General features: G+C 45.3%; 2 protein-coding genes across 2 annotated transcripts; one reads left to right on the forward strand and one right to left on the reverse strand.

Moving 5' to 3' along the window:
• Nucleotides 1–2,938: 2,938 nt before the first annotated feature.
• Nucleotides 2,939–6,834, forward strand: LOC119024498 (nuclear factor 7, brain-like). Its single transcript, XM_037107356.1, has 2 exons — nucleotides 2,939–3,088; nucleotides 3,184–6,834. Exon 2 carries the CDS (start codon nucleotides 3,201–3,203, stop codon nucleotides 4,620–4,622), a length of 1,422 nt encoding a protein of 473 aa, XP_036963251.1. The 5' UTR covers nucleotides 2,939–3,088; nucleotides 3,184–3,200; the 3' UTR covers nucleotides 4,623–6,834.
• Nucleotides 6,835–9,918: 3,084 nt separating this feature from the next.
• rxfp3.3b (relaxin family peptide receptor 3.3b) lies at nucleotides 9,919–11,883 on the reverse strand. The gene has a single exon (XM_037107365.1). It carries the CDS (start codon nucleotides 11,689–11,691, stop codon nucleotides 10,492–10,494), a length of 1,200 nt encoding a protein of 399 aa, XP_036963260.1. The 5' UTR covers nucleotides 11,692–11,883; the 3' UTR covers nucleotides 9,919–10,491.
• Between the last annotated feature and the right edge of the window lie 350 nt (nucleotides 11,884–12,233).

Here is a 12,233-nt window from a genome sequence, read left to right on the forward strand (position 1 = left end):
AATAGACAGTTATTTCATCATCCAGAGGCCTGTTGGTGTTTGTAAGATGCAACATCCCAGCTGAATTACACAAACCTGATTCTTTACAAACATGTCTTTTTTCTGTGTGTTGACATTTTACTCTCAAAACACAGTTTGGATCATTTTATGAAGGAGAAGATTATTTCACCATGAACCATCCTGTCATTTCCTGTTAGTAGAGCTTCACAGAGCGTCTGCAGTGAGGACACAAAACACTGGAACCTTCCTCCTGTAATCCTCAGTGACACCACTTTTATGTTAACCCTCGAGGACGGCATGGATTTATGAATTTGTCAGATTTTTCCGTCCCGTTCCTCTGGAGCTGGTTTGAACCAGTTTTATGAGGGACATTCAGATGATGACACTCCATTTTTTCTCTCTCTGAGCTGTCAGAGCTTCACCTCATTGATGCTGATTTTTGGGCACTTTAAAGAATTCATCCAGGCGTTACCCTCTGCCAGAGTGTACATTGCACTGATTCCAAATGGAAAGATGGCATCCATTCAAACCAGTCAGTGCATTTACATGCACATTTCAGTCAGATTACAACCAGAGTTTAACTATGCTGCTCAATCAGACAACTGCAACTGTCCGAGTATACATGCTGGTGAGAAAATCGCAGTACTGTCCGGAGCATGTCAGACCCGGTACGCTCGGTGGTGCTGTACCCATTTCAACTAGTGGTAACAGAAACACCTCCGGCTGACCTCTTTACATCACCAGCTGCCTCGGCATTCAAGAAAGATGGCGTACAAAGAGCGAGGGGAAGCTACATCTTTGTACATTTCGTATATGGTGTACATGATAATTACACACACTAGATGCATGATGACGCTCTTGCTTGTGGTTATTTTGGAGGAAAGCCGCCGACGTCCTTCTACTTCCGGCTCATGGCAGAACCCAAAAATCCGATCTGATGGAGCGTATACATGCAAGATTAATGCGACTATCAATCAAATAATCTAGGTGTATTAATCTGACTATTAGAAATCCGATCCGGTCTGATTTTAGTCAGACTAAAGTGTATACATGCATCTTAGAAATCCGATCATAGTCGGACTAACACAGTAATTCAGTTTTCTTATGTGTCATGTAAACGCACTGAGTAAGAAGTGCTCGCCCAGCACATACAACAAAGACTTTTTCTGGATATGCAACCTGTTGACTATGCACAGTTACCCCACTTGCCCTGCCTGTTCCTGCTCAGCCCGCAGACTTCACATTGTGAGAACTTATTTGTTTTTCTCGGCTTTAGGAACATGTTTCACCTTAAAACCTTCATTTATCAAAAAGTCATGATAATTATTGTCTTTTTTGCTGCAATACCGTGAGTGGCCACAGGACCAGATTGGAAGAAAAGACTAAACCTCTGACTGAAGTCACCTTCTTGTAAAAGTTCATAAAGAATGAGAACTAAATACAAAAGATTAGAGACACATTTAACCTGGAGGTCTGCGAGGTTTCAGAGAGACAAGTTGAATCTTCTCTGGTCAGTCAGCTGCTGCAGTGAACCAGCCAATTCTAAACACATCTGTGCAGAACTTCCTCAACAAAATGAAAAGTGCTTCTGACGAAAATGCTGAAGAATCTCAATTCAAAGCAGAAAACTGGAACCGTCTCTATTTGATTTACTGTCCGTATGTTTCTTTAAAGTCTCACTCTCCCGGAGAGACCGCAGTGCATCAGACTGAAGGGCTGCATGTCAGACACTGTGGTCAGCAGCACTGGAGCACCACAGGGGACCATGCTCGCTACCGTCCTCTTCACCGTGTACACATCCAACTTCCAGTAAAACTCTGGGCTCTGCCACATGCAGAGACACTCGGACAACACTGTGATAGTTGGCTGTATCAAGGATGGACAGGAGGGGGAGTACAGGAGCCTGGTCAAGGACTTCATGATGTGGTGCAGGTTCAACCATCTGCAGCTGAACGCCTCCAAGACCAAGGACATGGTGGTGGACTTCAGAAGGAAGAAACCACATCTCCAACCCGTGTCCATCGAGGAGGCTGATGTGGATGTGGTCAGGACGTATAAATATCTGGGGCTGCAGCTGGACGACAAGCTGGACTGGACAGCAAATATGGGCACTTTACACAGGAAAGGACAGAGCCTGTACTTCCTGAGAAGGCTGGGGTCCTCAACATCTGCAAAACAAAACAAAACAAAACAAAAATGCTGCAGGTGTCTTACCAGTCTGTGGTGGCCAGCGTCCTCTTTTATACTGTGGTTTGACCAGGCAGAGGTTTGTTCACTGACAGACTGCTGTCCCAGTCCAGCTCCACCAACAGACTCAAAAACTCTTTCCCCCCCTGGCCATCAGACTGTGCAACAGCTCTCAGTAAGGGCAGAGAGAACAATAGATAACAACTGACAATTCATACCTCTATTTGCACTGTTTTACTTCCATTTGCACTGTTTTACTTCCATTTGCATGCACTGTTTGCACTGTTTACTGTGGCTACTGTTATCTCTAAGGTTAGAGATTTTAGTTGTAGTTTAACGCATGTTTAATGTATGTTTTGTATTTTGTATGCTACTGGATACTTGAATTTCCCTAAGGATAAATAAAGTATATCTATTGATCCATCTCTGACAGGAATTGTCAAACTGTACGCGACTACATATGTTTATTGATTTCTTGATCTTGAAACTTAGCTCCCAGAATCCTATGAGTAAATAATGTTGCCATAACCAATTAATGACAGTTATTTTGTTAAATTCTCTCTCGCTCTGTCTTGTTTTGCTGTTGAGAGAACGACGTGTCTCCGTTCCAGTCCGGATTCACTCAGATCCTATGGATCAGACTCAAGTACTGTACCCAGGCAGCATTCTTCTGCACTATCAGGTACATTTCCAGCAATAAATCAGTACTTTGGACTGAAACACTCCCCTCAGACACCTGACTCACCTGAGACAAACCAGGAAACAGTTTGCTCTTCAGTACCAAGACACACAGACGATCAGATCCACCGTCAGACTGAACTAACAACGTCCTCTGAGTGAGTTCATCTACAGGAGAGAGGAGGAGGAAACTACAACACTGCAGACGCTCCACACACTGAAGGTGAGTCCGACCAGAACCAGAACTGAAAGTAAACTTCAGTGAAGTGAAGGAGGAAGTGGAGCTGTGACTGAATGTACTGTCTGCTGTCTTCACAGCGTCACTCAGAGACAAAATGGCTTCCAGGTTAGAGGAGGATCTCTGCTGTCCGGTGTGTCATGATGTCTTCAGAGAGCCTGTCGTTCTGTCATGTAGCCACAGCTTCTGTAAAGACTGTCTGCAGAGCTGGTGGACAGAGAGACGAACACGGGAGTGTCCAGTCTGTAAGAGAAGATCTTCAAAGGATCAACCACCTGTAAGTCTGACGTTAAAGAACCTGTGTGAGACCTTCTTACAGGACAGAGATCAGAGAGCTTCAGAGGATCTCTGCAGTCGGCACTCTGAGAAACTCAAACTCTTCTGTCTGGACCATCAGCAGCCGGTGTGTCACATCTGCAGAGACTCAGAACAACACACCAACCACAGATTCAGACCCATCGATGAAGCTGCACGACAACACAAGAAGGAACTTCAGGAAACTCTGGAGCCTTTAAAGGAGAAGTTAAAGGTTTGTGAAGAAGTTAAAGTGAAGTTTGATCAGACAGCAGAACACATGAAGGTCCAGGCCCGACACACAGAGAGGCAGATTAAGGATCAGTTTAAGAAGCTGCACCAGTTTCTAGCAGAGGAAGAGGAGGCCAGGATGGCTGCACTGAGGGAGGAAGAGGAGCAGAAGAGTCAGATGATGAAGGAGAAGATGGAGGCTCTGAGCAGAGAGATAGCAGCTCTTTCACACACAGTCAGAGCCACAGAGGAGCAGCTGAGAGCTGAAGACGTCTCATTCCTGCACAACTACAAGGCTGCAGTGGAAAGAGTCCAGCAGCGCCCCCTGCTGGAGGATCCACAGCTGCCCTCAGGAGCTCTGATAGACCAGGCCAAACACCTGGGCAACCTGAGCTTCAACATCTGGAACAAGATGAAGGACATGGTCTCCTACACTCCTGTGGTTCTGGACCCAAACACTGCTCATCCAGAACTCATCCTGTCTGAAGATCTGAGCAGTGTGAGACGAGGACAGAGACAGAAGCTTCCTGATAATCCAGAGAGGTTTGATATCTTCTGGTCTGTCCTGGGATCTGAGGGCTTTAACTCAGGGACTCACAGCTGGGACGTCGAGGTTGGAGACAGTACATACTGGATACTGGGTGTGTTAGCAGAGTCTGTCCGGAGGAAGAGACTCATACAGTCTGGATTATGGAGTATGATGTTTTCCTCTGGTAAATACTTTGTGTTTTCACCACCAGCTCCATCCACTGTTCTCGTCGTGCAGAAGAAGCTCCAGAGGATCAGAGTGAATCTGGACTGGAACAGAGGAACGCTGTCGTTCTCTGATCCTGATACTAACACACACCTACACACCTTCACACACACTTTCACTGAGAGGATGTTTCCATTCATTGCCACTGGGGGTGAACTGAAGATATCACCTCTGAAGGTGTGTGTGACAGTGGAACAGAGCAGGTACAGAAGTATTTCATTTCGGGAAAGACTTAAATAAAACTTTCTCTCTCTGCAGTAGAAAGACAGAATTTGTTTTAAATTGATGCAACATGAGCAGAGAAAACAGAGTAAAAGGACTGTGGTGTTCACTTGTACAATCCCAGTTTACTGGTGTGCGGTCCTGGTTTTGGGCAAAATGAAGAGTTTACTATTGTTCATTTGTATAAAATACCAACATTGTTTTGACACTAGGTTTGTCAAAATTACTCCAAAATAACAAATATTCGCTCTAAAAAAAACCCACATAGGTTTTGAACCATTCACATATCTGTATTTGTGCATAATGTCAATAACAGGAGGACAAACTAATACAATGACACATAACTGCTTGTACAGGTGTTTTTGGGATACGGTGCCTCAGTTCCAATTCTTGACAAAACTCTCTGAAGCCATCAACGATACTGATCAGCCTCTTGTCCTTACATATGAATGAAGCAAGTTTCTTCGTGCAGCCTCCTGTTGTGCTGCAGACAAAGAGCTTGTGGCGGGCGGTGAAACTGAGTGGAGACGTGGCTGTTTAGTTGGAGTTCCAGACATCACGGCGTGCTCATTTGGGTTCATATTTTCGAGATGTGTCCTAAGCTAACTGTAGCTTATACAGCTCGCATACAACTTTACCTCGAGATCCGCATTTTTGCCGTCTACTGACCAAAGTCCCAAGTATATCTTAACGGGGCTTTTTGGGTTGCTTGGAGTCCAAACCACTCTCTCTGCTGACGAGTTTGGCTCTGAACTTTGTGGCATTTCGTTTTTCTCTCTGTCATCTGCATCTGCCTCGGTTTTTATCACGTCTCACTTTCAGCAGTGAGTGACGCTGTGCAGGTGCGACTCCTGTGACTCGTCCCCGACCCATCATGCCGTGCGCCCACTCGCAAAGCAGCCGCTGATGTGATCTTTTTTTTTTTAATATTTGAATTTGAATTTCGAATTTTCATTGACAGCCCTATTTGACAAAGAGCTGGTTGAAAACTGAGATAAAGTGGATAATTGTATCCATTTTTTTTTCTTAAAGGCGTTATTGATCATCATTTTAAAATCATTCAGTTACAATCATCATGTTAAGGTAAATTCAGACTTTTATTCTGCACTGTGGATGTTTTATTTTGAAAATGATTATTTTCAACAGAAAAATTATTCAGTGACCTTTGGAGTTGCTCTTCCTGCTGTGTCATCATTCAAAACACATGGACTTTCATTTTTCTGACTTTTTTTTATTTGACAAATTGCTTTGTGTTTCTATTGTCAAATTAATCAAATTAAGGATTGGCACAAATGAACAAATCAATTTTGACAGACTGAAGGCTTAATGTTTCCTCCGCACTCTGTTTCTGAACATCTAAAATGACTGACAGACAATTTTAATGAATTTTTGTGTTTCTGGTCAAAAAAAGACCAAACTTACCTGTTAAATGATGAATAAATGGAGTAATGAAAATTAGATTTATTAATGAGATTGAAAAAAATCTGAAATAACAAGTGTGTGTGTGTGTGCGTGTGTGTGTGTGTGTGTGTGTGTGTATGTCCTCTTAGGTAGATGTTGATGAAGGATGCAAGTCCCCTCGTGGCAATTTCTTTAAGAAAATCAAAAGAACAGATTTGAGGTAATATTGTGGTAAAAGACCTGAACAATGTTTCTGTCCTGTTTTTCGTTTTTTCAAAATGACCAGAAACAGAAGGTCCCCTTTCAAAAGTGGAGCGATGTAGTGCCCTTTTGGTGCTATAGACGTGTATAAGTGTGTTGCAGATTTGATACGTCCAAACTTCCTTGCACATCCTGTTAAATGATGAATAAGTGATGACGTAATGAAAATAAGATTTATTATTGAAATGTGATGATTACAACGTGTCTAATTTGTGTTTAGAGTGAAGACAATATAAGAATCAAACATTCAGGCAACATTGGTGAGTAAATGAGATAACGAGTTCATTATAATAAATGTTTTCATGTGAGCAGATAATTAAAACCACTTCAGGTCTCCACCTCCAGACTCTCCTCGTGTTTCACCAAAATATTTGTCTTTTTGTGTGAGTCCTCTCATCCAACCGGTGCCTTGCTCGAGGGAACTTCAGCTGTGTTTGCATCCAGCTGTGAGGAGAGCGCTGTGCTGCTCTCGTTAATCAGCGAGTCACAGGCTCGAGTTTCGAGGATGGAGCCTGACAGTCACCTCGGGCCTCAGCAGAACGTCGATTTCTACCCTCATTAGTGTTGATTATCTGCGGAACCTCGCTCCAGAAACAATTTTAATCTGAGAATTAGAGAGCATGTTTGGCTTTAGAGTCAAATCTCACACAGTTCATGTCTGCAGGGCAGTGGATACATTATCTGGTTTACTCGGTGACTGAATTAATTACTGAGAAAATACACGTGACTGAAGCAGTGAATCCAGGACTTTTATGAGAGAAGTGTCGTTGATGCTGCTCTGTATAACTTTCAACCTGCGGCCTCTTCATGAATACTAACTGTAACATTTAAAACCCAGACTGAAGAAGATCTCTACCAATCAAATCCGTCTGCCTGATGAGGACGGGAAGAGCTGAAGATGCTAAATGATGAGATGGTGAAACTGATAAACCAGCTGAGCTCCGGTTGGTGTGCTGCTGCGGGTGAACACACTCACGGTGATGATGCTCACATGCTGATGTTCGGCAGGTGTTACGTTTACAATGCTCATCTTGTCTTAATAAAGCATGTTAGCATGCTAACATTTGATAACTGGCAGTTAAAAGGCTACAGCTGAGGGAACTTAATAACAGTGCAGCAGAACCATCTTTGTGAAGGTGTACTGAACATTACAGCCTTCAGGGGTCGAAAACTTTAAACATTTATCAAAAAATGAATGGGAATGTGTCCATTTACATCTGTCTCGGAGTACTGAGAGTAAATGCAAACATGACAGAAGTAAATGGACACGGGCTGTAACTCCACCCTCGGACCCTCACAGGCTGCCAGCGACCACTGACCTCATTAAACCCACTACTGTGTGTGTGTGTGTGTGTGTGTGTGTGTTCATCTGCTCACACTTCTGTGCTAATGGCTGTATTTTCACAGACGGCTGGTTTCCTTGTTTCTGGGCCGTCTGCAGGCTCGTAAGGAGGAACAAAGTCCACCTCAGTGTTTATGGGCCGGACTCTTTACATAACGTGCTACGTGCTGCTCTGTGTTCTGTCCGGCTTTCATTCTGTTTTATGTGAAACCCTTCGCTGCGTTCGATCAGTGCCTCCCACATAAACATTATTCATGTTGGCTCTGGATTTTTTTCTTAGCTATAATCTAAATACTTTTCTCATCCCTTTCATCTGATTAAGGTTATAGAATCAGAACGCCGCTCTTCGGTTTGAGCCTCGAGTCAAACAGTCATATCTTCATTTCCATAAACAGATCTGGAGAGAATGACTCCCTGCAGCCTGTTATTATTCACAGTTCTACCACTGAGCATGATTTTTCTTCCATTAAAGCTAAATCACTCCCATATTAAATAAAACTAATAATCTCAATTATTTCACCATCAGGGTTACACCCCAAAACACTGAAAATAACGTCAGTATTTTAATGCTGTTCGTGTAAATGTAGGATGTAAAATTCAGTCACTATCTCACTGCCGCTGTCATCCAGGTCTCCAGAAGCCCAGAGATCACAGACTGATACGAAATGACTTCAGTTGAAGATTTTGATTTAAAGGATGAAAATAACATCTTTTCAAATCAGTTAGGATTGTAATTACACCAGAGGAGCTTTAGATTTTATTTTCAGTTGCTCCAGGAATATTCTGGTATTGTGAAACTTCACCTGACTTTATATCCTCAGGAGGAGGAGAGGAGGACTTTATATCCTCAGGAGGAGGAGAGGAGGACTTTATATCCTCAGGAGGAGGAGAGGAGGACTTTATATCCTCTGGAGGAGGAGAGGAGGACTTTACATCATCAGGAGGAGGAGAGGAGGACTTTATATCCTCTGGAGGAGGAGAGGAGCACTTTATATCATCAGGAGGAGGAGAGGAGGACTTTATATCATCAGGAGGAGGAGAGGAGGACTTTATATCATCAGGAGGAGGAGAGGAGGACTTTACATCATCAGGAGGAGGAGATCACATCTTCATATTTGGCTGAACTTTTCTTTTAATTCAACTGTAAACCTGCAACTTCAACACTTTGTCCACTTTAATCCATAACATTAGTGTGTAAATCACTTGAAAACACTTGCACTGTTTAAAGGTGCAATATGGAAGATTTTTAGTACTAAAATTGATGATAATAACAGTTTTGATGTATTTGAAAATATATTTCCTGAAGCTAACACGCTAACCAGCCGCAGCAGCTGGTTCCATCATCAGTGGGGAAAGTTATTGTTGCTGGACAGAAAGAGATGGAGCCACAGTGCATATATAAAATCCCACCAGTAGAATCTAACAAGATATTTCCTCGATTTGAGGTCTTTTACCTTCTTCTCCTCTACAGATGAGCAGAGAACGAGTCTGACTGAAAACAACACAGCAGCGATTCTGATCAATTAGATGAAAATACATTTATTTTAAATTAAGATCTTCTCACAGTGCATCTGAAGAAACAACACAAATCTAACAGAACATTAAACTCTGCATACGTTTGTTTTAGAGCTCAAATGATTCCTCGTCCAGACGATTACAGATCAGAACAGAAATACCAAAACATTCCAGCTCATCTGAGGATTTACTGCGTCTCACTTTAATACTTTCATTACATCATATGAACGGAACTATGAATTAAGAAAACACTCAGCTGGAAAGATAAATTCAGAGCTAAAGGTTTGAAAAATGTACTGAGTTTTCCAATTATTGTAACTTGGTTAAAAGCATCACATGCATGCCCCTGGGCCCTGATTGGTTGACAGCAGCAGCTCCCTTTTATTTCAAACTCTGACGGCTGATTGGATAAATTTAACTTCAAATGCTGCTGGTTGGACCCGACATATTTAGACAGCCAATCAGAATGGAGCAGATGATCCGGAAATACACAGATGTTAAAGTCAACATCTAAAACAAAATGTCCTCTTGAACCGTCTGATAATAAACCGCTGTGTTTGAAGGAGCAGAGGAACTTTTACGCACACAGAAACATCCTCCTCTCAGCTGCCAACAGAAACATTAAACATTAATCTTCTCACATGAACTCCTCTGTTAGGATTATCTCACAGACACAGAGGCCGCTGGCATGTAAACACTTCAGTTCATTTCTACATTCCTGCCTGTAAATCTGATCCACAGAGAACAGAGCGGCCCGGATCTGAACCTGGACCCGAGACAGCACCGACACGTGAATCAATAACAACGCAAATGAATGATTTTATTCTCCAAACATTGTTTTTAAGGTTGCACTGGCAGTTTTTTTTTCTTTTTTTTCTTAACATTCACTGACTCAAGCTTGTACATTTTACACATCAGCCACAGCGAACATCCACAACACTCCACAGAATGAGTCTGAAGCAGCAGCTGAACCTTCAGCCTGCACAGAGAGCGAAGCAGCATCGGATGGCACACTGAGCCTGAACTCCGTTTATAGTAAAGAACAATAAAGTTTCCGAACACAATCAGCAGCGCAGTGACGTGACATCCCGGTCAGGCGAAGCAGAAGCGCAGCCGGATGGTTTTACGCACGGCGCGTTCCAGGTGCGCAATTTACGCGCGCTTGTAATTTTTTCTCCTTTATGTTTGACATGTTTAAACTGTGATAAAATGTATAAAATTCATTTGATGAAAAGTCAGAAACATCTAATACACGACCTGCAGCCGTCCTGTGAACATGACTCTCCAACACGATGAGCTCAGTGACGAGAGGTGAAATGAACAGCTTTACAGTGAGACAGACTGAAACACAGAATTCTCTCCTCTGCTTCACCTCTGCAGCGCGTCCGTGTCGCACTGGTCCGTTAAAACAGACAGTCTGCAGTTCTCCGTCTCCACGTTGTTCAGCGGGATGGCGATGTGTGAATCGTCCGGCTCCGCTCGCACCGTCCCGGAGAACGGCCGCAGGGGGCACGTGTTCGTCCCGGTGGGCGAGGAAATCCTCCAGAACAGATCCTTCATCTTCTTCCGGAACTCCCGGCGCATGAGGCAGTACAGCACCGGGTTCAGGCAGCTGTTGGTGTGCGCCAGGCACACGGTCACCGGGTGGACGTACGTGTGCACCATGTAGTACGTCCTGTCCCAGTTGACCAGGTTGAATTTCACCAGCACGCCCCAGAGGGTGATGGCGTGGTTGGGCATCCAGCAGATGAAGAAGGAGAGGACGACGATGGTGACGGAGCGCGTCACCCGGGACCTCCGCTTCACCTGGTTGTTGTTCATGCTGCGCAGGCGGACGAAGCGCAGCAGCATCAGGTAGCACACGGTGACAATCAGCATGGGGAACACGAAGGCCACCAGGATCTTCTGGAGGTGATACAGCGCCAGCCACGACTGGCCGTCCGGGAACCCCAGCAGGCACAGCCTCTCCCCGGCCACGCTCTTCACCGTGGAGAATATTGCGGTGGGCAGAGAGGCCACCGTGGCGGACACCCACAGCCCGGCGATCACCCAGCGCACCGGACACACGCGGCGCCGGGTCCGGTCCTTCAGCGCCGAGGCCACCGACCAGTACCTGGTGACGCTCATGGCGGTGAGGAAAAACACGCTGGCGTACATGTTCATCACCGTCACGGAGAGGATGATCTTACACATGGCATTTCCAAACGGCCAGCTGAAGTCCAGAGCCGTGTCCACCGCCCAGAACGGGAGGGTCAGCACGAACTGGAAGTCCGTCACGGCCAGGTTGAGGATGAACAGGTTGATGCTGGAGCGTTTCTTCCTGCCCCGGCGCACTTTCATCAGGAAGAACACCAGCAGGTTCCCGACCAGCCCGGCGGCGCACACCACCGAGTACACGATGGAGATGAGGATGCGCAGCGTCGGGGAGCCGTCCGCCGGCACGTCGATGTCATCCAGGCTGCTGAACCGCTCCTGTCCGGCGGACCGGTTCCAGGAGGACGTGTTGTTGTGGTTCGACGGCTCCATCCTCTCCGGTAACAGTTCCCACCCGAGTCCCGCAGCGCGCATCACCTCCTGCGCTCCCGGAGAGAAGAAGCTTCCAGCGCGGCCAGGTGCGCAGAGCTCATGTCGGTCAGGTCTCTGCAGCTGCTCCACCGCCGCCGGTCACCGGTTCACTGCTGAGCCCCGTGCGCGCGCACCTCACTTTATACTCTGCTGGTGCCCGAGGAGGCGCGTGCCCGACGGGGGACAGGCGTGTCGTTGCAAGACGCAACAGCAGAGGACAAGAAAGCGCAGATCCATGTCCCCCTCCCCCTCCCCCTCCACTATAACATGACATAACAAGACATCAACAAAACATTAAAACAAGTTCAGAAACAGGACAGAAAGCTAAACTAGAAGGTTTCCAACAGAAGAGACTGAAGGATAAAGTCAGTGCAGCTCTGTGACACACAGAAAGATCTCCAGCCTCCATGTCAAAGAGCTGAGAGTCATCTTGTCGGCTGTGAGTCAGAGGTCAGAGGTTTGGCATGAAACAACAAGAGCGCACAGAGCTGAATGTGACGGCTGTGCGCTCAGCTTATTAACACGTCTGTAAATACAGGAATGTG

This window comes from Acanthopagrus latus, chromosome 8, assembly GCF_904848185.1.
Source record: "Acanthopagrus latus isolate v.2019 chromosome 8, fAcaLat1.1, whole genome shotgun sequence".
Lineage (NCBI taxonomy): Eukaryota > Metazoa > Chordata > Actinopteri > Spariformes > Sparidae > Acanthopagrus > Acanthopagrus latus.

Coding starts and splice junctions, on each gene's coding strand:
- LOC119024498 (XM_037107356.1), top strand. CDS start 3,201: ATGGCTTCCAGGTTAGAGGAGGATCTCTGCTGTCCGGTGTGTCATGAT.
- rxfp3.3b (XM_037107365.1), bottom strand. CDS start 11,691: ATGCGCGCTGCGGGACTCGGGTGGGAACTGTTACCGGAGAGGATGGAG.